The following is a 22,968-nucleotide window of genomic DNA, read 5'->3' on the forward strand; positions in this document are numbered from 1 at the left end:
CCGGCGGATTCGGACGGTTTGCGGATTAGAGCCCTAAATGAAGCAACAAGGGCGAAGATGAGGTCACAGAGCTCTCCTTTTTGTATGTCATGGAAGCTACGGTGGTGTTTTCCACTTGCCAGGGCCGCGTTCCCCATTGCCAAATGCCGCGTCATAAGTTGCGGGCCTATGCCATCGTAGTCAAGTGCGTCACATTAGTTCTGCGGCTAGGAGGATAGTTGCTTAGGGTATACGTTGCTTTTGCGGCGTCATAGGTGGCACTTAGGGTAGGTACCTTGCGAATGGGAACGCGGCCCAGGCGGGCACTCCTTTCAGCCGTGGGGTCGGGATGCTGAAGCTGTAGCGAGACCTGACCGCTGGGCCCGGACCGGCGAGCATTCATTGATCTCAAAGGATTTATTCTATTTCATTTTGCGTATCGCAACGGATCTATTGCTTACGCCGATTGGCTGCTAGCCAACATTTCAGTCCGCTTAAAATACGCAGAGTAAATGATACACCTTTAAATTTTCCCACAGTTCTTCGGTTTAGGCCGCAACACTGCAGCCAGAGGTCAAGCATACGGAACCAGCGGCTGGACGGGTGCTCTGGCCAGGAACACTTGCGGTGAGGAAAGTCAATGGGAGGTGCTGCCGTGAATGAGTCGCTCACAGTGACATGCTTCTTGCTGCGGTTATGGCACCCCGGTGCTCTGGGACAACCCGGCAGACGTAGTTGGAGGCTACTATGTTCTAATTAGTGGCTACTTTAATACAACATTGGAAGCCTGACCGTATGGAACGCATTTTTTTATTAAGCAAATCAAATCAATCAAATGCTATCACCCCAATGCCCGGCTCAGAATCACAATTCAGGAAAGCTAGAGCTTGAGATTTTGACCAAAAATATTCAACCAGCAACCATCTGTGTTGGGCCCTCAGGTTTTCAGAATAAAAAATGGAGACCTGTGCGATTGGATTGTGGTTTTATGGGTTGAGAATTATATTAAATTTTCTACCCGGCGCATGATATTTAGTTGGACAAGAACTGTCGGACTATGGGCCCAGGCTGGCACAAAATATGATGCAAAAGCTAGCTATCGAATATTCTAAAAGTCGGTCAATGTGTTGACATCTTTGCCAAACCGGACTATTTTCTGGTCTCAGTGATAACATGTGTGTGGTAACAGTGATAACTGATCTCAGTTGATAACATTGTGATCACTGAACGACATTTTCTGGACTCGTTTTGAATTCGCCTGAACGTGGAAGCCACTCCCCTGCACCGGCCAGGATGTGTTTCAACCATGACCTTCGTCAAGTGTCGACAGCGATCCGCACAGGTCCGCTCGACCCGGTCTGCGTCCGACCACGTCAAAGACCGAGGTCACAGCGCCGGCCGGTCTCTCCCGCAGACGTCCGGCTCTCGACGCCGGCGCACCCTAACACCCATTGCGTTAGTGTGCGCTTAGTGGAGATCTACTTTTGCCAGACCTGGCTCGTTCGTCTGTGCTTTGCTTTGCTTGCCGCGGCTCGTATGAGCCCCCTGCTTATCTGTGCCGCCTGCTTGGCCTTGCAGTCCGGATCTGTGCCGTCTGCTCGGCCCTTGCAGTCCGGATCTGTGCCGTCTGCTCGGCCCTTGCAGTCCGGATCTGTGCCGTCTGCTCGGCCCTTGCAGTCCGGATCTGTGCCGTCTGCTCGGCCCTTGCAGTCCGGATCTGTACCGTCTGCTCGGCCCGTGCAGTCCGGATCTGTGCCGTCTGCTCGCCCTTGCAGTCCGGATCTGTACCGTCTGCTTGGCCCTTGCAGTCCGGATCTGTGCCGTCTGCTCGGCCCTTGCAGTCCGGATCTGTGCCGTCCGCTTGGCCCTTGCAGTCCGGATCTGGGTCCGCGAACAGGCCGACTTCGTGCTGCTTGCCACAGACTCGTGGTAGATTGGTGAACCAGACAACAGTCACATGCATGACTGGTCCGGTCTGGTGTCCTACGACATATCCAGATTCAGTTTCCGTAGCCGGGAACATCGATTTTTAACGATCGCGATGTTGGTCCTATCCCAATTGTTGTTTAGTGCCTAATTGGAAAGGATTGGATCATTACCATGCTCAATACCACGGCCCTAGTAAGATGACATGATTTTATATTACGTGGGGATTGTAACCAAATATATTGTTATATATATATATATATATATATATATATATATATATATATATATATATATATAGTGTGTGTGTGTGTGTGTGTGGTGTGTGGTGTGTGTGTGTGTGTGGTGTGTGTGTGGTGTGTGTGTTGTGGTGTGTGTGTGTGTGTGTGTGGTGGTGTGTGGTGTGTGTGGTGTTGTGTGTGGGTGGTGTGTGTGTGTGGTGTGTGTGGGTGGTGTGTGTGTGTGTGTGGGTGTGTGGTGTGTGTGTGTGTGTGTGTGTGTGTGTGTGGTGTGTGTGTGTGTGTGTGTGTGGGTGTGTGTGTGTGTGTGTGTGGGGTGTGTGTGTGGTGTGTGTGTGGTTGTGTGTGTTGTGTGTGTGTGTGTGTGTGTGGTGTGTGTGTGGTGTGTGTTGTGTGTGTGTGTGTGTGGTGTGTGTGTGGGTGTGTGGGTGGTGTGGGTTGGTGTGTGTGTGTGGTGTGTGTGTGTGTGTGTGTGTGTGGTGTGTGTGTGTGTGTGTGTGGTTGTGTGTGTGTGTGTGTGTGTGTGGGTGTGTGTGGGTGTGTGTGTGTGGGTGTGGGTGGGTGTGTGTGTGGTGTGTGTGTGTGTGTGTGTGGTGTGTGTGTGTGTGTGTGTGTGTGTGTGTGTGTGTGTGTGTGTGTGTGTGTGTGTGTGTGTGTGTGTGTGCATAATGAAGAATGCTACGCATGGGGTCCGCCGAATATTTGCAGTTTTTGAGGCTCAAAATTCCACTTGCTCCGAGCTGGAAAGCACGCCCAGTCTGTGATGGCCGTCAGTGACCACACCGTGAAGCAGAGGCGCCGCCGGTCAAATCGCGCGGGTCGAAGCCTCATCGGCCTCACCTCTGTCAGAATTGCATTACAGCCTGCCCCGAGCGTGACATTTGCCTGCGGTTGTGTCCCCGCCACAGGCGGCGCGCGTCCCTTTTGTGATCGACGGGTCATTCCCAGGGCGTGCTCGCAGGCGGCGCACCAGCGCCGGCTGGCGCGCTGGGGGCCGGCCGCCTCCCTCACGCCCTCCGGCGGCGGCGGCGGGCGGGGCTGGGCCGGCCGCAGCGGCCGGCCCTGCCCGCTCCCCACCTGGCAACCGGCCAGACGGTACGCTGCCGCACGTGTGCCGAATGGACGCGCCGTTGGCAAGGCGCTCCTCCTGCGCGCTGCATGTGTGTGCGTGTGTGGTGGGGGGCGTGGTCATGCGGCGAATGGGAAACATGTGAACGTCGGCGGCGAGCGTCTTACGTGGTTGGATGGGCTCCACCACCAAACCGAGCATAACTTTTGCTGTGGGAAATCACAGTTCTCGTTAAAAGCAGGCGCGTCAGATGGCGCTTGCGGCTTCACCTCCTGGGGCACTGCAAGTAAGGAGAACCTTTCCACCCAGGCCGCCGGACTGGCCGCCGAAGATCGAGCCTGACTGTCACCAAAGCGTTTCCTGTGTGGCACTCTGCCCAGCGCGCCACGCCGGCCCCCACCCTTCGCCCGGCGGCCCACGCGGCGGCGGCCGCGTGGGCCGTCCACCCCCACCCCCCCCCCCCCCCGGCCGCTGCGGGGCCGACCCTGACCGTGCTGGTCACCCGGCCGCGCCGCCAGCCGCTTGGGGATAATCCCCTACCCCGTTCATGGCTGCGGCGGCGCCGCGGCCCGCCGCCGTCGCTTCCGGGAGCACTGACCTCCGCAACAAGCGCCGGCGGCCGGAGGGGCGGCGGCCCGTCGTGGCCTGCCGGGAGCGGGTGCACCGAGGCTGCAAGGAGGCGTTTCTGGCGGCGATGTCGCAGTGCCTGCTCGCAGCGAGGTCGTGCTTGCCCGTTCTCCACGGCGGCGCCGGAGTTAGCGGAGGCGCGCGTGCAGACTTTACGTCGTTGAGGGATGCACCGCGGCGGAGCGACGAGCGCGTTCTCCTCCCGGTGTTGCGCGTTGTCCGTTCCCGGAGGAGGCAGCGGGCGTGAACTGAGCCGAGGCATCACGCGCCTTCGAGCTGCATCTGTGCTGCTCGGGCGGGATTCGGCCCGCGGCCTCTGTTGCGTTCGGCCAGCTAAAAAGCGCCGTCACCTTGACTGCTGATGATTCGGAATGGCTGTACGGGCTCCAGCCCTGACCCGCACCGTGCTGTTCGCCGGTGACGGCGCGCGCCGGCCGGGCTCGCCTTGAACCGCGCGCGCCCGCCGCCGACCGCCGGCGGCGCCGGCCGCTCGGCTGGCGGCTCGGCTGCGTGCCGGCCGGCCTGGCGCCGAATCCTGCGCAGACGCGTCCCCGGCTCTGGCTTTGGCTTGATTCACTGCAAACGGAGCGCGGCGTTGGCTCTGTTGTTTTTTTTTTTAGTGTCCGGCGTCTGCGCTGGTTGTGAGGAAAAGGGTGCTGTTCGTAATGGTATGGCTCGTTAGCCAGGGTCAATGACTATCAACGATTGGCACGCCGGCTTCAGCCCGTCGGTGACGTGCAACGCGGCGAATGAGGCCAGGAAACGAATGCTATTTATGCAACGTAAAGCGCAGTGAAAGAAGGCGTCATTTTCGCAAGCTGCTCGAGATCCGACAGTAATTTACTTTTTCAGCTTTTGGTACCGTGTATGTAGTCATCTTAGTGGCTTTTTGGTGACTCGGCCTGCATTTCGAGGTGGGGGCAGGACAAACATGGCAGGGGAAGATGACGACCCCTCGGAAGAGGTACAAAGCTCGGCCCATGGGTGACACTTCGGCAGGAGTGATAAAGCATAGCTATGCCTGCCAGCACTGACCAGGGGCCGTGTGGTAATTCGTACGCTGCAATTCTCAGCAGGCAGCTACCGCTACTAGCAACGTTTTCAGGTGTAACCCTGTCCATGCAGCTGAATGAATGGCATATTGTCTAATGGTGCAAGAAGTCTTGACGCGCTCCAATCTAGAAGAAAATTGTGTACATATGTATAGTGCTGTCTGCTGTCTCAAAGCTACTTTTAAGGGAGTGATCCACATTTATATCGATTTTTGAACTGAAATAGCCATCTCGAAGACCTTTCCGTGCTGTTCACAATCCTGCTCTTCCTGAGACCGAAGCCCCTCTAGTTTCTGAGCTATACGCCCGCGAACATGGGGAAAGGTTTGGCGGAGGGAGCACTGCGGCTTAAAATCACCTCGTCATTTGTGACGTCATAACGTCATTAAAATCCTGCTATTCGACAAGTCATGCGGTGATGAAGGCCATTAACAAGATGTTGTCGAGTCGTTCATATACGGCGTTCGTGAGCGCGATTACCAGATGTACCGACCGTCAACTGGCCCTCAATCAATGTTGTGCAAGGTACGGCTGACGTCACCAAACCATTCCGCGATAAGAACCATATTACCTCAAAGAGAATTGTGCTGTCTAGAACAGTCTTGTCCACTTAAAAAGTACACCAATAGTTATAAGTGAGCTTGTTTCATCATATCTGATGTTTGTTTCAATATCTTCAGCTGTGAAACATTCCCTTTAACGTGCAATCACCGTCTGAAGTTGCGAGCTAACAGCCGGCTGAAGCTCTCCCCGGCTGTCGCAGGTAGCCAGACCGTGTGACGCGAGCGTCACAAGCCGTGGCCGGGTCACGTGACCCGCACTCTCGGTTGTCTGGCCTCGCTTGCGCCAGCTGTCTCTTCCTGGCACGAGCACGTGCTCCACGTGTGTATCACGAGCGCCGAGCGGGTCGCGCCGTCCCTGCGGCCCACCCCAGCCGGTGGGGCCTCTGCGACCTTGTTGCTGGCGCCGACCTGACCTCGTCGAGGACCGCAACCTCGCGGCAGGGCAGCTGAGAGCAGCCCCGTTGGATTGCTCCTCTGCCTGGGCCGATGGCCACCCCACCAACGGCCACCCCACCCGATGATGGGGTGGCCGTTCCACCAGTCGCGCGTGCGATGATGTGCTTTGCCAATGCACACCACGGAGGCCATGTGACCAGTTGTCATTCGGTGATGTGTATCATGATCAAAGGGCAGCGGCAATCTGTGACAGCATTGGGTAGATGTGCATGCGTATTTGCAATGCCTGGCTTCTTATAGGTTCCAGAACAACTTCCCAAATGGCGTTTGACCGATCCTTTCTTAACTGACCACTGGCCCATTGGCGTTCAACCAGAGAAGACTTCGGCCAATTGGCATTAGATAAATATGGATTGTGACTCCCTTTATTATGACAACATTATGACAACATTTCGTCACTTTGGTACGCCGGCAAAAAGAAATGTCGGCAAATTACCGTTCGACTTAAAGCATTTCGTCTTATTAACACGGCGACAAAAGTCCACGTCGACAAAAAAATATTCGGTTAATTACATTCGGTAAAAACGCCATTCAGACAAATACATTTCGGTTGTTTGTTTGAATACCAATTTGAAATGGATCTGCTCTAGGTGTTTTTATCCTGGAGTACGCTGCCTTTAACAACGTATTTAGTGTGACTCGAATCATTTTCACGGCAGCACTTCATTTTTCAGCAGCAGCATTTCAGGAATAGGCAACAGCTCCGTTCATTCGTGCAAAGTCTGAATTGATATCCAGTTAATGCAATATTCAGGCTGCTGTTACTAAGGCGTGACTTCGTTTTAGTACATTCCGTTATATTTTGAATTACAGCTAGATTACGTTTGATTCTCACGATGTGCAAATATTGTAACGTTCGTGTAATCATCTCGGAGGCATCATCAGCTGACGCAAGCGACACAAACCGAATGGAGAGTAGTTGGTAAATGTATGTCTCTTCAGACCACCTTTCAAAAACTCCAACCAAGAGGACACTGTAATATAGTCGTGTTATATGGCTTGTTATATTCGATATATTTGATAACATTCTATGTCATTTGCGTTATGTTCAATGGCACATTGCTAGTGTTATATTGTGCTGTCAATAATTGTTTCCCGAGCAGTGGCTGCTCAAAGGCCCTCCGCTGTGCTCCGGACACATGGACTGTGGCATCGATCTTGTCCACCTCTGGACCGTAACCAAGCTCCTCAGCTCGATCTAAGCTCCCCTGAGTCTCCCGGGGCTCCCTGAAACTTTCGAGCCTTCTCAGTGCACCGGCCGCTGAAGCATCTCGCAACTCTTGGCCTCTAGGTCCCAAGGGCTACGATACATCCGGAGGGGGAGGGGTTGGATCCTATGTGCGCTGGACGCTGAAGCGTCTCACAGCCCTTGGCGTCTGGGTACCAAGGGCTACGAGACATCCGGAGGAGGGGGGAGAGGTTGGATCCTGTGTGTGCCGGACGCTGAAGCGTCTCGCAGCCCTTGGCGTATGGGTACCAAGGGCTACGAGACATCCGGAAGGAAAAAGAGGGGGGGGGGGGGGGGTGGATCATTTGGGGAATCTTGAATGTCATGGGGTCTGCAAGCTGTCCTGACGTCCCACACCGTTTTTTGCCTATCTACTCTCATACCTTTTGACTACCTCAGGCTCATGGCCGCCCTGGGTTTGGTAACACGTTTGTAAATACCGGAATGCAACTTTGGGTTTTAATAGCTCGTCCAAAGGTCGATATGGCTGAGCAATAAAGGCTTTAAGTTGGTATGCTCACTGTCACGCTTGCCATGCCACATTATCTACCCATCAATACTCTCACTGCTTGCCATGCCACGTTACCCATCAATGCTCTCACTGCCACGCTTGCCATGCCACATCGACTACCCATCAATACTCTCACTGCTGGCGTATGATCTTGGTTCTCCTCTGCTGATGACTATCATTTGGATGCGTGCGATGTGAATGACTCATGGAAGCTGAAGCAAATTTTATAAGGCTGGTCCAAACGTTACTGGGAGTTTCCTCCACAGTCCAATATTGTCAAAAAGTATTCAACTGCAAGACTGTGTTGTCATATGCTTGGTTCTTGCCTGAAATGTATGTCCGCTCTTTCGTTTCAGACGTGCTGACCTTTTTACCAAGATCTTTAAACCACTCTTCGAACGATCTTCTGAAGCCAGTGAACGGCAATCACGATCAAGAGGTTAGTCCCCAAGGGAGACCCTGTTTTGTTTTTCGGAGTCGTGAATGCCGCCATTAAATGGAGTTAGCGGACAATTGCAGGGCAGCGTGTTGTACGCCACCTGCCAGATTGGCTGCCAGACTTAAGCTGGTCGTTTTATTAAGCTGATTGACATCACCCCAAACTCACACACTCGCGTGCGGACCTCAAGCATGCGTGTGCAGTGCACACCAACACCACGCTCGGTCGATGGCGTTTGCCGATCGATTGTGGTCTGGAATGAGGTTTGGTACTTCGATGTATACCCGACTAAAATCTTCCTGAACTTCTTCGAACTGACTTTACACAAAAATGCGAACGCACTCTAGTACTGTTAAAACGGACAGTTGCTGGACATCAGAGCAATACAGTGGGTGCCTTCAGTGATGTCCCAGATGCGGATGAACATCCTTTGGACTGGGGCCGACAACCGAACCTCAGGGCAGGATAATGAGTCCGAGGGTGCTTACGGGACCGGTGACTCACGCAGGACTGGCAGCGAGCCATGCCAAATTGTCAAGTTTGAAACTCGCGCGATTTCGTCTTTCACGCACCGCAAGGGCGAAAGGCGATGACGCAATATCAGCATAGGCAAGGGCGATCGCGCCGCTTTCATCTCACATGCTCGTGAGACAGCGATTGGCGATTTGTGACCCTCCGTTTGATGCTAGTAAACTTTGTGTGCGGGTTTTCCTTCTGAAATGGAATGTAGTCTGATGCATTTATGTCGGCTGCAAGTAGGTCAGAGCATTATGAGAACTACGTCATTGCCTATGAGATCTACTATCTTGATAATTATTATCATCGGAACGTGGGCAACTTTGAATACTTGTCGAAGACATTGGACACTTATTCATGGTTATTGCCCATACTTCTATACAAAGTACTTGGCTTCACCCACCAGTTTAAGAGCCACTTTCGTATTATACGTGCCCAACGGCCTAATGTCAGAACGATAGCAGCATGTCGTGATACATACGGAACTCATATTTTTACACGTGGGAAGCGATAAAGAGCTGTGTGTGCTGGTGTATTAGAGATGACAGCACTCTGCCATCTGTTCTGTTGAAAATACACGATGGTAACACCGCGCATTTCGGAGCCTTACTTCGTGCGGATGAAGCCATTTGCAGGAAGATGCTAATAGTATTGTACCAGTTTGATCTATCTCTTTTCGGAAATTGTTATTCCGGGGGAACATCTTACAATTCATTGAAGAAAGATACAGGAAGTTAACGGATAAAGAAGGAATTCAAATGAATTTGGCAAAGACTTGAACACATCAGGACACTTTCAGTCAAAATATGAACTCATGCCGACAGTAAGAACACCAGTTTGGAGGTCATATCAGTGTGTGATCTTGAAACCGTTGAACCTAGATGCATTCATGCACGATACACGTCTTTTTACGTTAAACTTGGCTGCATGTTTCTGCGGTGATTATTTTGTTTCAATCTAAACTATTTAGATTTAATCTGTTGCTATCAAAGGACAATAACCCGGCAATGTGATTACGTGCATACACTTGTAGTATGAGCTTACGCACCAACGTGAACAGAGGTGACAGGTGGCCATGTCAGTATGGCGTTTCTGTGGCTGTGATCAACCATATCGAGGCTGGACATTTTCATGGTTTGCATTAGCAGCCATCGAAAGCACACCATAATTGTCCCACCGCTACATGCAAGCTCTCCCTGGCGGTGAGGATGGACATAACCGCGCGCACCGGCCACTGATACTGCCCAGATCTGCTAACGTCACCAGGGGCGTGGTGGCAACCAAAGCGTTGTCATCCGGTTGTCATGGCGACTGATATCGAGCAAGTGAACATAACCATCTCGCTATCCCGTCAGTTTGCAAGGAGGCGGTCACCTTCGCGCTGTAAAGGCAGCCGTCCGCCGACCGGTCGACCTTTGTGAGTGACTTCAGTACAGGCCGATAGTTGAGTACTATGTGACACATGGTGTATTCAAATGGACTTTTAAGTACCCTGTCAAGCGCCGGTACGTCAGAGCAAATGATTTCACCGGGGCGTGAAGTCAGTGAACTTCCGCGACAGCCGTGTGAGCCGTGTGGAGCGGGCTTACCGTAAAGACCAGGAGCGCGCGGTGCCGAACTTGCCGTTCCGATCGCCAGTGAGTTGATAACAAGCCGAGCACAGAACCCGCGCCGACTACCTGACGCAGAGCATCTCAGCCTCAAAACGGAGCAGACACAGCGACTCAGACGTCTCGGCGTGTGACCCAGCGTCGGCGAGAATGAGACGGCTCACCAGTGTCAGCGCGCCAGGCCGGACCCTGCTCGGCGGCCATACCTCCTGCTGCGGCGGTCGTGAGAGAACGGGTCTGGAGCCTTGATGACCTGGCCTGACCGCCCGCTGACTGGGCTTGACTGTCCTGACTGCCCCTGCCCCCGGGTCTGACCCCTGACCGAGCCTGACCGCAAGGACCCGACCCAGCGAGTCCGAGGCGCGTATCAGACGGACGCACCAGCCGCAGATGGGGTGTGCGCCGAGTCAAGTCGGCTCGCAGCAGGTGACGGGCGAAGCGCTCATCTGCTTCGTCAATAGGACGCCGCGCGAGGCCGAGAGCGTGCAGAAGAATGAGGTGAAGCTGCTGTTCCTCGGCAGCGCCGGCACTGGCAAGAGCACGCTAATGAAGCAGATTCGCATCATCCACGGCAGCGCCTACGAGGAGAAGGAGCGCCTGCTGAGCCGACAGACCATCCACAACAACACCATCGACGGCATGGCCGGCCTCATCCAGGGCTTGTGGAAGCTGGGCATCGAGCTGGGCGACCCCGGCTTGGAGGACGACATCAACGCCTTCATGTCAATGACGCCGCCGGAAGTGTCGCTGAATCCGGCGCTGGGCAAGTTGGCGCAGAAGATCTGGCAGGATGCGGGCGTGCAGGAGGCGTACCGGCGGTGCCACGAGTTCCAGCTGAGCGACGCGGCTGTCTACTTCCTGCGACACCTGCCACGCCTCTCAAGCCACGGCTACGTGCCTTCCGAGCAGGACATCCTGCACTGTCGGGCGCAGACGCTCAGCATCATCGACCAGTCGGTGCTGATCCGCGGTGTCTCCTTCCGCCTGATCGACGTTGGCGGGCAGAGGTCGGAACGCCGTAAGTGGATCCACTGCTTCCAGGACGTGACGGCCGTGCTCTTCTGCGTCGCGCTGTCGTCGTACGACATGTTCGACGCGGAGAAGAATGACCTCAACCAGATGACCGAGTCGCTCAACATCTTTGACGCGCTGTGGAATAGCCACTGGCTCGCTAACAGCACCTTCTTCGTCATCCTCAACAAGAGTGACGTGTTCAGGGAGAAGCTGCGTGTCAGCAAGATGGTCGACTTCTTCCCGGCGTACAAGGGCGATAACGACTACGATTCGGCGTCGGTTTTCGTGCAGAAGATGTTTCTGGACGTGGCCGTGAGGACCGACAAGAATATTCACGTGTTCTTTACGTGCGCAACCAATACGGAAAACATTCAACTCGTGTTCCATGTTGTGGCGGAGATGATTCTTCAGGAAAATATGAAAAATGCCGGTCTGTTCTAGCTGTGCACTAGATTGTAGCAATCTGATTCGATGCGATAGCTTTCAGCTTTCAGGATGCTTGGATGCAGGTGAACATGCATGGAAAAGCTTTCAAGATGCGTAGTCATGAGCAGAGGGCAGCCTTTGTGAATGGCCGTATACTTTTAAGGAATGGTGCGTAATTTTTCAAGGAGGGAAGAGGATACAGCTGAACAATGTTTTTCAAGAACGAAATGGGTCGTGCCAGCACTCCCCTCCAGAGTAATTCACACGATTTAAAGTTGTTTTTTTTCCTGAACTTATATGAGAAGTCAAAGTACACATTGGTATGCACATTGCAAGTTGTCTGAATTGTTATTTTCATATCCATAAATTTTATACGTTAATAACAGTATTGGCAAGCGTTAAGTGCTTTAACCCGTCATGACACCAGAACGAAATACAGTTTACAACATATTGTTGTGCTAAACGAAGTTAACTTGCTTACTTGCTGCGTAAGTGGTAAAAGCAACCGAGTCTTATTGTTGATGTGACCTATGTTGCACGTACTAACCACCTGTCCACGACATTCTGAAAATAAAGCCTTTTTGAAACTTCAAGTTTGCGACGGAAAGGGTAAACAGCTATGAAGACAAACACGCCCATGCGAAGAAAAGCCATGTTAGATGTGAACTTTGCGAGGTGAAGCTGTCTTAGTGACGCTGACATGCGGAGACAAAGAAGCGCCATCTGAACCGAAGAAGATACCCTGAAATAAAGGCATCATTTTGATGCGATGGTTAGCAGTTTGGTGTACCTTTTTGCTCTGATAATTTAAGCGACTGCTGTTTTAAGGAAACACCGCCAAGTGGCAATACTTATTCCGGTTATGAACCCGAAACTGTTCTCGTATGTGTATCGATGCAACGTTCATGCTCAACGAGCGCTGATCGTAACGTGACGATGGTTACGAGGAATGGCTAGCCATAAGACTGAGGACATGGTCGTCATTGAATTCTGTAGATGTTTCGGAGCACTCATTGTTCACGATATACGAAGATGCTTGCAGGGCGGCTAGGTCATGCACATGGAGGGAGACTGTGTACGCTAGGTTAATGGCATCAAATCAAATACATTGGAAACACAGTCATGCTACGTGTCGTTTTGGTCGGTGATGGCCTGTTCTGGCCCTCTTCAATTAATTCCGAGCTTTTTCACCTGTTCATTTAACCGTTGCTGGTAATTATCTGCCAATTAAATGGCATTGTACACTGTCAGAGCCTGAAGACAAAAACCGGCAGTTAATTGAGAAGGCTTCTGTGGGAACCCAATCATACGAGACTACCTGATGGGAGACGTGGATATCTGATACACAGAGGGTATATCTTGATGACTTGGATGATGATCGTCCCGCCTATCGATGTGAGAGTGCAGGCTCTGCATAAACTGGCAGCGTACGCAGCAGGACGCTGTTCTCAGAATCGCGGTATCGCGAAGGTACGCAGCCGTGTGTGACCCTCGCCAGGGAGCTCTGCCGAGTCGGCCTCCGCACCGGAGCCGTCTCCTCTCCTCCAGCTCGTCGCCGGCGTCCCACGCGCGTGCTGTCGCGTGCCCTCCCCGTCGGCGGGCCGGGTGCCGTGCGGTCTGGTCTGGTCGGCCGGCGCGCAGCCGTCCCGGCCGCTCAGTATGGATCCCGAGACGGCCGGCGGCCCACGCGGAAGTCCGAGTACGACACCTGGCGGCGGCGGCGAGCGGCACGACACCTGGCGGCGGCGGCCGCGGCCCGCGGACGGCGCGACACGTGCCGAGCGCCGGCGCGCCACACACGTGTGCGCTATATTTCAGAGGTGTATGCGCCACGCGTCAGGTAAATCGTGGGAGTGGGACGGGTTTCGCTCCACAGGGGCTCACCTATAGCCTACTCCACAGCTTGTCAATATAACCTCGCCCTGCTTCATTGATGCGGTCGGGGATGCAGACCGGTTGTACAGACCGGGCATGGGCATCTTAGTAGGCTGTTTACAGGCCTTTAGTTCTATGCCTGAGTCCCTGTATGCGCTGCTCGCACATGCGGCAGGCGTACAGCTTTGCCAAAATGCTGACATGCTCGGTATTAGTCATGAAGACAGCATATTTGTGTTGCTCGCGTAGTGTAGATTTTGTCCCATTTGCAGATTTAAAGGAAGAAATAAATCCGCAGCTGGCCGTTGCTACCTCCTTGCCAGCGAAGTGAATCCCTGTATCCCATGGGACCTTTCATGACAGGAACGGCCTCGAAAAATGTCAGAATATACATGACGTCCGTTCTGCTGGGGTATGTAATGTGCCTCTTTTCATGATATTCGCGTTTGGGGTAATCCTATGGGAAACCTCTGGATTCAACGTGCTCAGCTTTGCTCTTGAAAAATGCAGCAATTCCGCTGACTTCATCGACGGTTCTTTAATACATAACGATGCCCCTTGTCCTGGTAACACTATTTTAAAGAGAACCCGGTGATTGCAAGCGCATTAAAAGAGTTGAATTGAGTTGATACTTTCTGCTAACTCATAACGGAGTCAGGGGCAGCTTGAAATGTTGGAACACCTAGCAAGACATACCGACTACAGCACGGGGCAGCATGATCAAGCATCAGTGCTGTAAAATGCAGAAACTACGAAACGAAAAAGCCATCGGAGACAACACAAAAAGGCAGGCCGCCTACATCGGCGAACAAACAGTAGATAACGAACAAGTCTTGAGCAACGCTCCTTAGCCGTCCGGTAGTTTTCTGACTGTGTGCCTTTCCCTACCTTGTTTTGGGCGGGTTGCCCATTGTGCACGCCGCGGCGTTGCTTTGCAGACGATTGCGGCTGGTCTGGTTAGGAATGGCAATATCGTTTTTCCACGATGAATTTTGCATGGCTTTTCTCCAAGTGTTCCGCTTATCGCCACATTGACTTACTTGATGTGATTGCACGTTTCTCACCATAGCCCGTCCTGCCACATATCTACAAGTTACCACATTTGCCACCGCTCGCTGTCTTTGTTCAAAGAAAAGGACATTCGACGTCAAAGCACGCTCGCGATCAGAGTTATTAACAGTCAACAGCACAAACTTCTCCAAGCAAACAAACAAGCAGCCACGAGAGACGGAGGGGTCTCGCCGCAGCTGTTGCCGGGGCGAAACATCATGTCTGTGACGCTCATGGAGGGAACGCGCTGCACAGCGCTGTGCGTCCTCGCACGCGTGACTCGTGATGAAGCGCCTGGCCAGAGGGTTAGCGTCACACCAAGCGCCTGGCCAGAGGGTCAGCGTCACACCAAGCGCCGCCAGAGGGTCAGCGTCACACCAAGCGCCTGGCCAGAGGGTCAGCGTCACACCAAGCGCCTGGCCAGAGGGTCAGCGTCACACCAAGCGCCTGGCCAGAGGGTCAGCGTCACACCAAGCGCCTGGCCAGAGGGTCAGCGTCACACCAAGCGCCGGCCAGAGGGTCAGCGTCACACCAAGCCCTGGCCAGAGGGTCAGCGTCACACCAAGCGCCTGGCCAGAGGGTCAGCGTCACACCAAGCGCCTGGCCAGAGGGTCAGCGTCACACCAAGCGCCTGGCCAGAGGGTCAGCGTCACACCAAGCGCCTGGCCAGAGGGTCAGCGTCACACCAAGCGCCGGCCAGAGGGTCAGCGTCACACCAAGCGCCGGCCTGTCCTCTTGCCTCGTCGTTACCGAACCCAGGTCAGCTCTGCTCGCTGGTCCAGTGTAGAGTTCCACCCTGAATCTGTGCCGTGCCAGCGCCAATGGCTGCGGAGATTGGTTTAGCGAACGGATGGCCACATGGGGAAAAACAGCCGGAGGGCTGGGGAGCCCTTTGTGTCTTCCTTAGTGAGAACAGGTCTCTCTAATTGTAATTGACGGTCTAAGCATCTAAGTGAGGGAGATGATGATATACTGCGTCCCCAATAGTTAGTCACGACATTCTGCTCAACAGTTGACGCTTTGGGATGAAAAAAGTACGCAGAATTTTCAGGCGCGCATTTGGCCCCCTTCTTTAAATAACCCTTGACCAGACCCACTTTTAAAGACGGAACGTTCCACAAGTGCTTGTACGGAACTCATTTTTAAAGAAAATTTTGCCAAGCCTTGCCATGTAAGGTATTGCCCAACTTTTGTTCAAGTGTCAACGTCCCCTCGTTGACAATGATCTTCTGCACTTCCGTACAGATGCACTGTCTGGTTGTCATGTGGCGACAACACCACAGGACATCCAGACAGGTGTAAGACGATACGGTCCAACTTATTATCCAATAAGACGCATTCCACCACACAGGAACCATCGCGTTGGAAAGCTGAGCTGTGTGTATTCCCACATGGTCTTGTTGGCTGATAGATATTGCGTTCAATAGCGACGTCTTGCAAGCGATTTAGAGACCCCGAACGTGATCCGAAGGCGGTCAGTCATTGGCAGCCGCAGCTTTAAAGTAAGTCAGAACAGTCATTAGTTGGTGACTTATTGCCTGGATACACAATGCCTTGGTAATATTTATCAATGACCGTAAGTGTTATGATGTTCTCAGAGTCGCTAAATGGCTCTTAGGCAACTATCAATTCGTTTTCATGGGCAGCTGATCAAAACAAGATTTCTTGACCCACTTGGTTTCGTGACTTAAAGGGAATGTTTCGCATTTGAAGATATTGAAGCAAGCATTAGGTGCGATGAAACAAGCTCACTTATAACTATTGGAACGCTTTTCAAGCGGAAAAGACTGCTCTAGACAGCACAATACTCTGTTGAGTAAATATTCTCCTCAACGCGTCATAGTTTGATGACGTCATCAGCATAACCTTTTTAGGACGTCGCGCTTAACACGGCGTAACCTGAAGAAAGGAAGGGTTTTGCTCAGCGTAGCCAAAGTATAGCCAGCAGGGGGAGCGGTTAAATATGGTGAAACTGTGTAACGCAATGTATGGGCTGTCCCAACGCGTTACGTCCCACACAGCCGCTCATTTCCAGAAAGATATAACGGAACAAATATAATTGTATGCCATTAGAATGGACAATGGCAAACTGCTATCAAATTTGCAATGTGCGGTTATGTGGTTTTCCAAATTTCCTCACTTGATGCTGACCTAGGGACTCGAACCAGTTACAGCGGCTACAGAACACACAAGTCCACGTTTCACACAGCTGTGACACTCATGTTCGTAGGGCAAGGAGGTGCATAGCTTCAAATTACCAAATTTTGGCGCAAAGGATAAGTGCCTGCGCGGCAACATGGGCACTCACTGAAATTTCCAGTGACTGCGCAGCACAATGTTATCAGAGCTTTTCATGTAACACAGAGTTCCGGTGATGCGTAGGCTTTTGCAAAGATTAAAAGGACATAGCTATGTAGATGGAGTTATGCAGATGAAAAGACAGTTGGGTATGGTTAAAGCTGGCTCGTACAGGGCTCGGTTGCCGGCCATCGCAGTCGCCCACTGCCATCTCCAAGGTGGTTCAAAATGCCCAGGAATGTGTGTAGTACGCATATGGCATACTTTGCGCAAAGTCCATTCGAATTTTATGAACACAGTCCATAGAATAATCATTTGTTGTATTTTGCGTGCGCTGGGAAACATCAATGCTCGTTTTCTTTTCAAATCAAAAACGATCTTACAGGTAATCCAGATCATCTCCTCAACACATTCAATATATTGGGCTTAAGTTGGATCAACGGGGCCAACACAAGCGGCTTAAAGTCGCAAAAACATAAAACAAAAAGCAAAAAAATCCTTTTCCGTCGATGAGTGAGCTCAGATTTCGGATTTAATCCGAGTAGCCCAGATAATCGGGACCCATGCAAGTGATATCTATGTCAATCGTTTTTTTGGGAGGAGAAAACTATGATGCCGTGAAAGGTAATTATCTTGCGGAACCAAACATAGGTGTAAGATAACTGCGCTGGAGCATACGTAAACTTCAGACAGACTTCAAGTCCCACAGACTGATAGCTGTGTCTGCTATCGATTTCTGAAATGCGGTCGTTCGTAGCACTATCCATCCTTGTATGTTTTACGTCGTTATCAGCACGGTCCGAGCTACAATTTATGCCACACAGTTAATTTCGAAATCAAATACAAATGGCGACAGGATGCAGGCAGACAGCGTTTTAAGTCGTTGCCGCACGGAAGTGAAAAGTGTGCCTGTGTCTGATAGTCTGCAATAGCTTGGATCTTACAGGTACTTATCTAAAAAATAAATAAGATTCTGGTAATTCTTGACCTATTTCGGATGGCGAGTGATATCATGAGTCACGTGACCGACCTCATTCAGTGGCGTCCAGCTCACTGGTGTTATCTGTCAGGTCTCCTATCAGTTCCAAGACATGTCCCAATGTCTAATATGATTATGCTAAATACCGCTTTACAGAATGATTTCAGGACAAAGAAAAGCCCTGTAACGAACATAACGACCATAACATGGCTTAGCATATAACGAACAGAACGAACATACCACGAACACCTGTGATTTTGGACTTCACTCTTATGTTTACACCAAACATCTGCTGAAAATTCAGGTATAAGCCATTCGTTATTGTCGATAACCCGATCATCAAGACGCATGAGACAGTTTGACATAAACATTCGTGTGTCTCTGGCAATCAAGGCTTGCGTGAATTTGGCACGAGAGATACTGAAGAATCATCTTCTGCTTATTTTAATGCAGTGTACCCTGAGTCACATTATATTTACAACAAAAAATTCTGCTGTACTTTAAAAATATTTTCTTGACCTTTCATCCAGTTCTGTACAACTACCTCTGACCTCTGGCGGGACCGTGGGACCGTGAGGGGTGAGACCCTTAACCGGAGGGCTCGGTGGGCCACCTCCACCCCCTGGCGTGGCCGCTGGGCCGTGAGGGTTGCGACCCCTGGCCGGCAGGTGCTGTAGCCACCTCTACCCCCTGGCGTGGCCTCTGGGCCGTGAGAGATGAGACCACCGGCCAGCAGCCGATTTGGCCACCTCCACCCTCTGGCGGGGCCGCTGGGCCGTGAGAGATGCGACCCCTGGCCGGTAGCCGATGTGGCCACCTCTACCCTCTGGCGGGGCCTCTGGGCCGTGAGGGGTGCGACCACCGGCCAGCAGATGCTGTGGCCACCTCTACCCTCTGCCAGCGACGCTTGGCCGTAAGGGGTGCGACCCCCGGCCAGCGGTGACTGTGGCCACCTCTACCCTCTGGCGCGGCCGCTGAGCCGTGAGGGGCGCGACCCCCGGCCAGCAGGTGCTGTGGCCACCTCTACCCTCTGGTGGGGCCGCTTGGCCGTAAGGGGTGCGACCCCTGGCCAGCAACCACCTCTGCCCGTCGTCGGCGGCCGGTGCCGGCCTTGCTGCCAGCGACGCCTGGCTCGTGCAAGGTCAGCCGAGCCGGCCGTGTGAAAGTCAGTCAGTGCGGCGCGCGGCGCAGACGGGGACGGGTGTGCCGACCAGCCTCCGACGACCGGCCGGACCGACCTGACCTGACCTGACCCGAGCCGATTTCTTTTGGAGCCTGAGTGTACTGCACAACGAGGACTGGCCGGCGCTTGGCTGAGTGGACTGTGTGGGTCTGGACGACCACTGGAGAATTGTCGGTGGTTCAGGCAGCTTACACTGTAATATCACCAGCGATTTACCAAGTAAGTACCACCAGCGGTGTGCGAAGTGATCATTATTTACGTTTCGATTTATGTTGCACGCGCGTTTCTGTGCTCACTTCCGAGTTGGTGGCGGGCATTTTTGCACATATATCTTGACAGAAAACCTCCGTTTTATTTCGCCTGTGCCAGGAGGGGGGGGGGGGGACATTTTCAGTCAGCTCATTTTCTGCGTAATGTGCAAGGCCCGAGTGGCTACGATGGTTGCGTGTTTTTGTTCACCTTGCCGGGCGCCAAACTGTGTCAAGGTCACCGCCCGGTCCAGTTCTGCTGAGCCCGGCTCGCCCGAACGCTGCCTGGCGCCGATACCCCCCCCCCCCCCCCCCGTCCCGCCTCTCTGGGAGGCAGGCCGCTGGCAGTCGACGTGGCTGGAGCAGCCAGCCGACCGGTGGTACGCAGCGTCCATGGCATTCGAGCCGGCCGTCTCGGCTCAAGGCCCAGCACCCGCCGCCCTTGATTGGCTCGGCGCGCCGTGGCAGTGGCCGGCCCTGCTCAGATCGGGTCAGCGACGCAGCTTTTGCTGCCGCTCCCTCTCGATACTGCTGACCGCCGGACACCCTTCTGAGGGACTGCGCCCGCGTCGGCGCTGGGTGGCGTCGCCGACGCTTCGGCGTCCGTGTTCCGCCGGGAGGTCGGCCAAATGGGACGCGTTCGGCGGCGCGGCCGGCAGCGCCACGCACGCCGCGCGACCCTGGCCGCTGGCCTTGGACGGCTGTGCTCGTTCCCGCTGTGTATTCACGCTTTGTACGAGGATCTGGGCACTGCTGCAAGAGCTGAAAATGTAAAGGGCTTATAAATTTTTTGATCGTATAGGTTGTACACATTACAGTTTATTTTGCAAGGCTCGGCGTGGGGGCGAAGATTTATGCCAGATTTCAGCGCTTTGGAGCTCGGACTACAGTTAAGATAGTCCAGACCACTCCACGCGAACGGTCTGCATGCCGTTTCGCCCATTAGAAGTACTTTTCATGTGGGCAATTCGCGGCCAAAACGTTACCGTTTTTGGTCTGTGCTGTCGCACTTCATGTGATGCCTCAGACTGCGGGGATGTTCGCCGCGCCCATCGGGAACGACTGGCATGAAACCGCACGGAGCACCGCAGGGGCGTTGGCTGTGGGGCTCATAGAGTATGCTTCCTCCCTTCTCCAGGCCAGTGGTGGACCCCGGTTTTAAGCAACGATTTCAGCTGTTCGGTCGCTCAGGTCGCCACCAGTCAGTCTGTCCCCCCTGCCCCCCCCCCCTCCGATCCCTGCCGAGAACCAGCGGCGTCCTCCCGGTCCATCAAATGGGCCCCTCGGACGTAGAATGCTGGCGACGCTTCTGGAACGCGTCCGATAGTGTACGACACCGGAGGCAGCGACCTTGGCCTTGGGACGGCCTGCAGAGAATCCGCAGGTGGTGGTGCGGGGCCGAGGACCGCCGCTATACATGGCCTCGACCGTGCGTACAAGACACCCTCTCCCGACGTGTTACTGACGTGGAGTGTTGCAGGGGCGCCGCCAGTGGGGAGGGGGAGGGGGTGTGGTACGTATTCACGCCCCAGCCGTCAGACCCGGATTTTTCCCGTTTTTCGCTATAGGTGGCTCCCGAAAGAAAGCAAGAAATTGGCATGGTACGTGCTCACTGTGCTTCCCCCCCCCCCCCCCCGATCAGAAACTCGTGGCCTCGCCTCTGCACCGGTCGTCCGTTGATTGGTCGCTTTTTTGAAAGTCTTTGTTGACAGATGTTAGCATTAGTACGTCAAGCTAGACACAATAGCCTGATCCGAATGCTGCCGTATTGTTGCCGGGCCGTGGACGGACCGGCTGTGGAACGTCTCCGAGTTTGCGGACATGATAAGACCACCATGCCCTTCATCGTGACAATATTTGCATTGAATTCGGCAAATCCAGATATTGTCCTGCACCGAGATGTCGGTGCACCCACGGATTAGGCCCAGCCCTAGTCGAATCGCCGCGCCAGCCGTCACGTGTTTCTCCTGCCGGCACGAACGCTCCAAGAAGGCAGCACGGTAACGGCCATGGTAGCGATGAAGGTGGCCGCGGTGCCAGCGTGAGCGAGCGCAGGGACAGCGGCAGCAGCGGCAGCAGCGGCCGCGCTGACAGCGGCTCGTGAGGCTGCGGAAGCCGCTGTGACGGTGGCTTAACTGCAGCAGCAGCGCCAGCAGTGGCTCCAGCCGCAGCCGCAATCGTTGGGCCCGCGTTTGTACGTGTACAAAAGAGAGGCTGTTCCACGTCTTCGTTTAACGGACGACCAGTTGCATCATGTTGGTCCGAGTTAGCGCGGAATATGCACTACCTTTTCTGGCAACAATCATGTCATTAGTGACAAAAGACATTATAATCTCACCTTCGCTGTGTTTGCTTCTGTCGCGTTGCGTCTCTGTCTTGACCCCATATTTATCTACAATTAGACTGAGCAAACTCACCGCCTTCACGCGCGCGTTGGGCGCAGATAATGACTGCCTTTGGTGCCCACACATCTACCACGGAACATTATGAACCGTTCTCGGCGTTTCTAACAGCAATCATCTGTTTGTTTCAGGATGATACCACTCGGATATCGGATATCGAACGAGGTGAGGCTTTGTGCGGTGCATCAGCTCCCTGGTGCGCTGGAATCCTCTCCGACACGAGCTGTTTCGTTGTCTCTCTCGGCCACTAGCAGCAATGAGTGTAGGATACAAATGGAATGCTTCTCACGGCTGAGGACGATCCTGATGCAGTACTATACGCAGATGCTCTGCGCCAGCTCTGACTGGTTTCCGCTATGCCGAGAGGTCCAGAAGAGCCATGGGCACGATGCAGGCAAGGGAGACTATCTGCGACGTTATCAGTCTCACACACTTGTAGGGTCTAGTCCCTTTAATTGAGAGCGCGATATCCCGCCACTTCTACATTTCGGCAGCGCGGGGAGTAAGGCAGATCAGCCGGGTGGCGTCCTATGGAGGGACTCCAGGTGCTCTACCTGACAGAGAAGTCGTTTCAATGCTTCGACCAACTCTCCAAATGTCGCATATGGAGGCAGGAAAATTTTCGGAAATGTCCTAATTGGATAAAGTTTTGGGTCACGGCGTGGTTATATAACATCATTCAGCTTACTTAACATAGCAAATGTTCATCCTCATGGGAGTCACGGGAAGTTTCCAACACTGAACACAATTGATAACTAGCAGTGACGAGCTGTTTGGAATGGCTTATGCTTCTCTGTCTTTCATTCAGTAACCAGTAGTCGACGCTGCCCGCTTCAGAAGCCGTACTTATTGTACTTTCGTTGTAGTTGATGGAAGGCTTGAGACCAGGCGTTGGTATCACAGATCGACTAATTGTTCGGACGTTCGTCCTCGTCTGGTGTGTTGGCTACACAAGACGGCACAGCTGACACCCTAGATGAGGACGGCAGTCTCAACAATCATTCTATCCGTGATATTTTAGCTGTCTTGTCTCGCTAATTGACATCGATAGCTCCTCCTGTGGCGCGAGCTTTGCAACACTCGTTCGCCGCTTCGTATCGAACTGCGCCGTGCGTCGTTCTCCGCAATATGGGAGCAAAACCTTTGGCACAATGTAACTGTAGCTTGCACTAGCTGACAGTCTGCGTCAACACTTACACTCGCCTTCCCGCCACCGGTGCCAACCACGCGGCAAGGCCGGTGAAGCCCTGCTCAGACGTCTAACGAGACGCAGGCATG

At 53.3% G+C, this 22,968-nt stretch overlaps 1 protein-coding gene and 1 long non-coding RNA gene across 3 annotated transcripts in view; both read left to right on the forward strand.

Annotated features, from left to right (window-relative positions):
- The window catches only part of LOC119092082 (uncharacterized), a 95,511-nt gene that overhangs the window by 13,612 nt on the left and 58,931 nt on the right, over positions 1-22,968 (forward strand). The window contains exons 1-3 of one of the 2 annotated variants that reach the window (XR_005093499.1): positions 533-606; positions 8,007-8,089; positions 21,822-21,855. This is a non-coding gene — a long non-coding RNA (uncharacterized LOC119092082). Of the gene's footprint in view, positions 1-532; positions 607-8,006; positions 8,090-21,821; positions 21,856-22,968 lie in introns of those variants that run through there. The other variant, XR_005093496.1, reaches the window with a different exon arrangement.
- LOC119092081 (guanine nucleotide-binding protein G(i) subunit alpha) lies at positions 10,192-13,050 on the forward strand. The gene has a single exon (XM_037215056.1). It carries the CDS (start codon positions 10,606-10,608, stop codon positions 11,668-11,670), a length of 1,065 nt encoding a protein of 354 aa, XP_037070951.1. The 5' UTR covers positions 10,192-10,605; the 3' UTR covers positions 11,671-13,050.

The sequence above is a fragment of the Pollicipes pollicipes genome, unplaced genomic scaffold, assembly GCF_011947565.3.
Source record: "Pollicipes pollicipes isolate AB1234 unplaced genomic scaffold, Ppol_2.1 Scaffold_3447;HRSCAF=4054_pilon_pilon_pilon, whole genome shotgun sequence".
Lineage (NCBI taxonomy): Eukaryota > Metazoa > Arthropoda > Thecostraca > Pollicipedomorpha > Pollicipedidae > Pollicipes > Pollicipes pollicipes.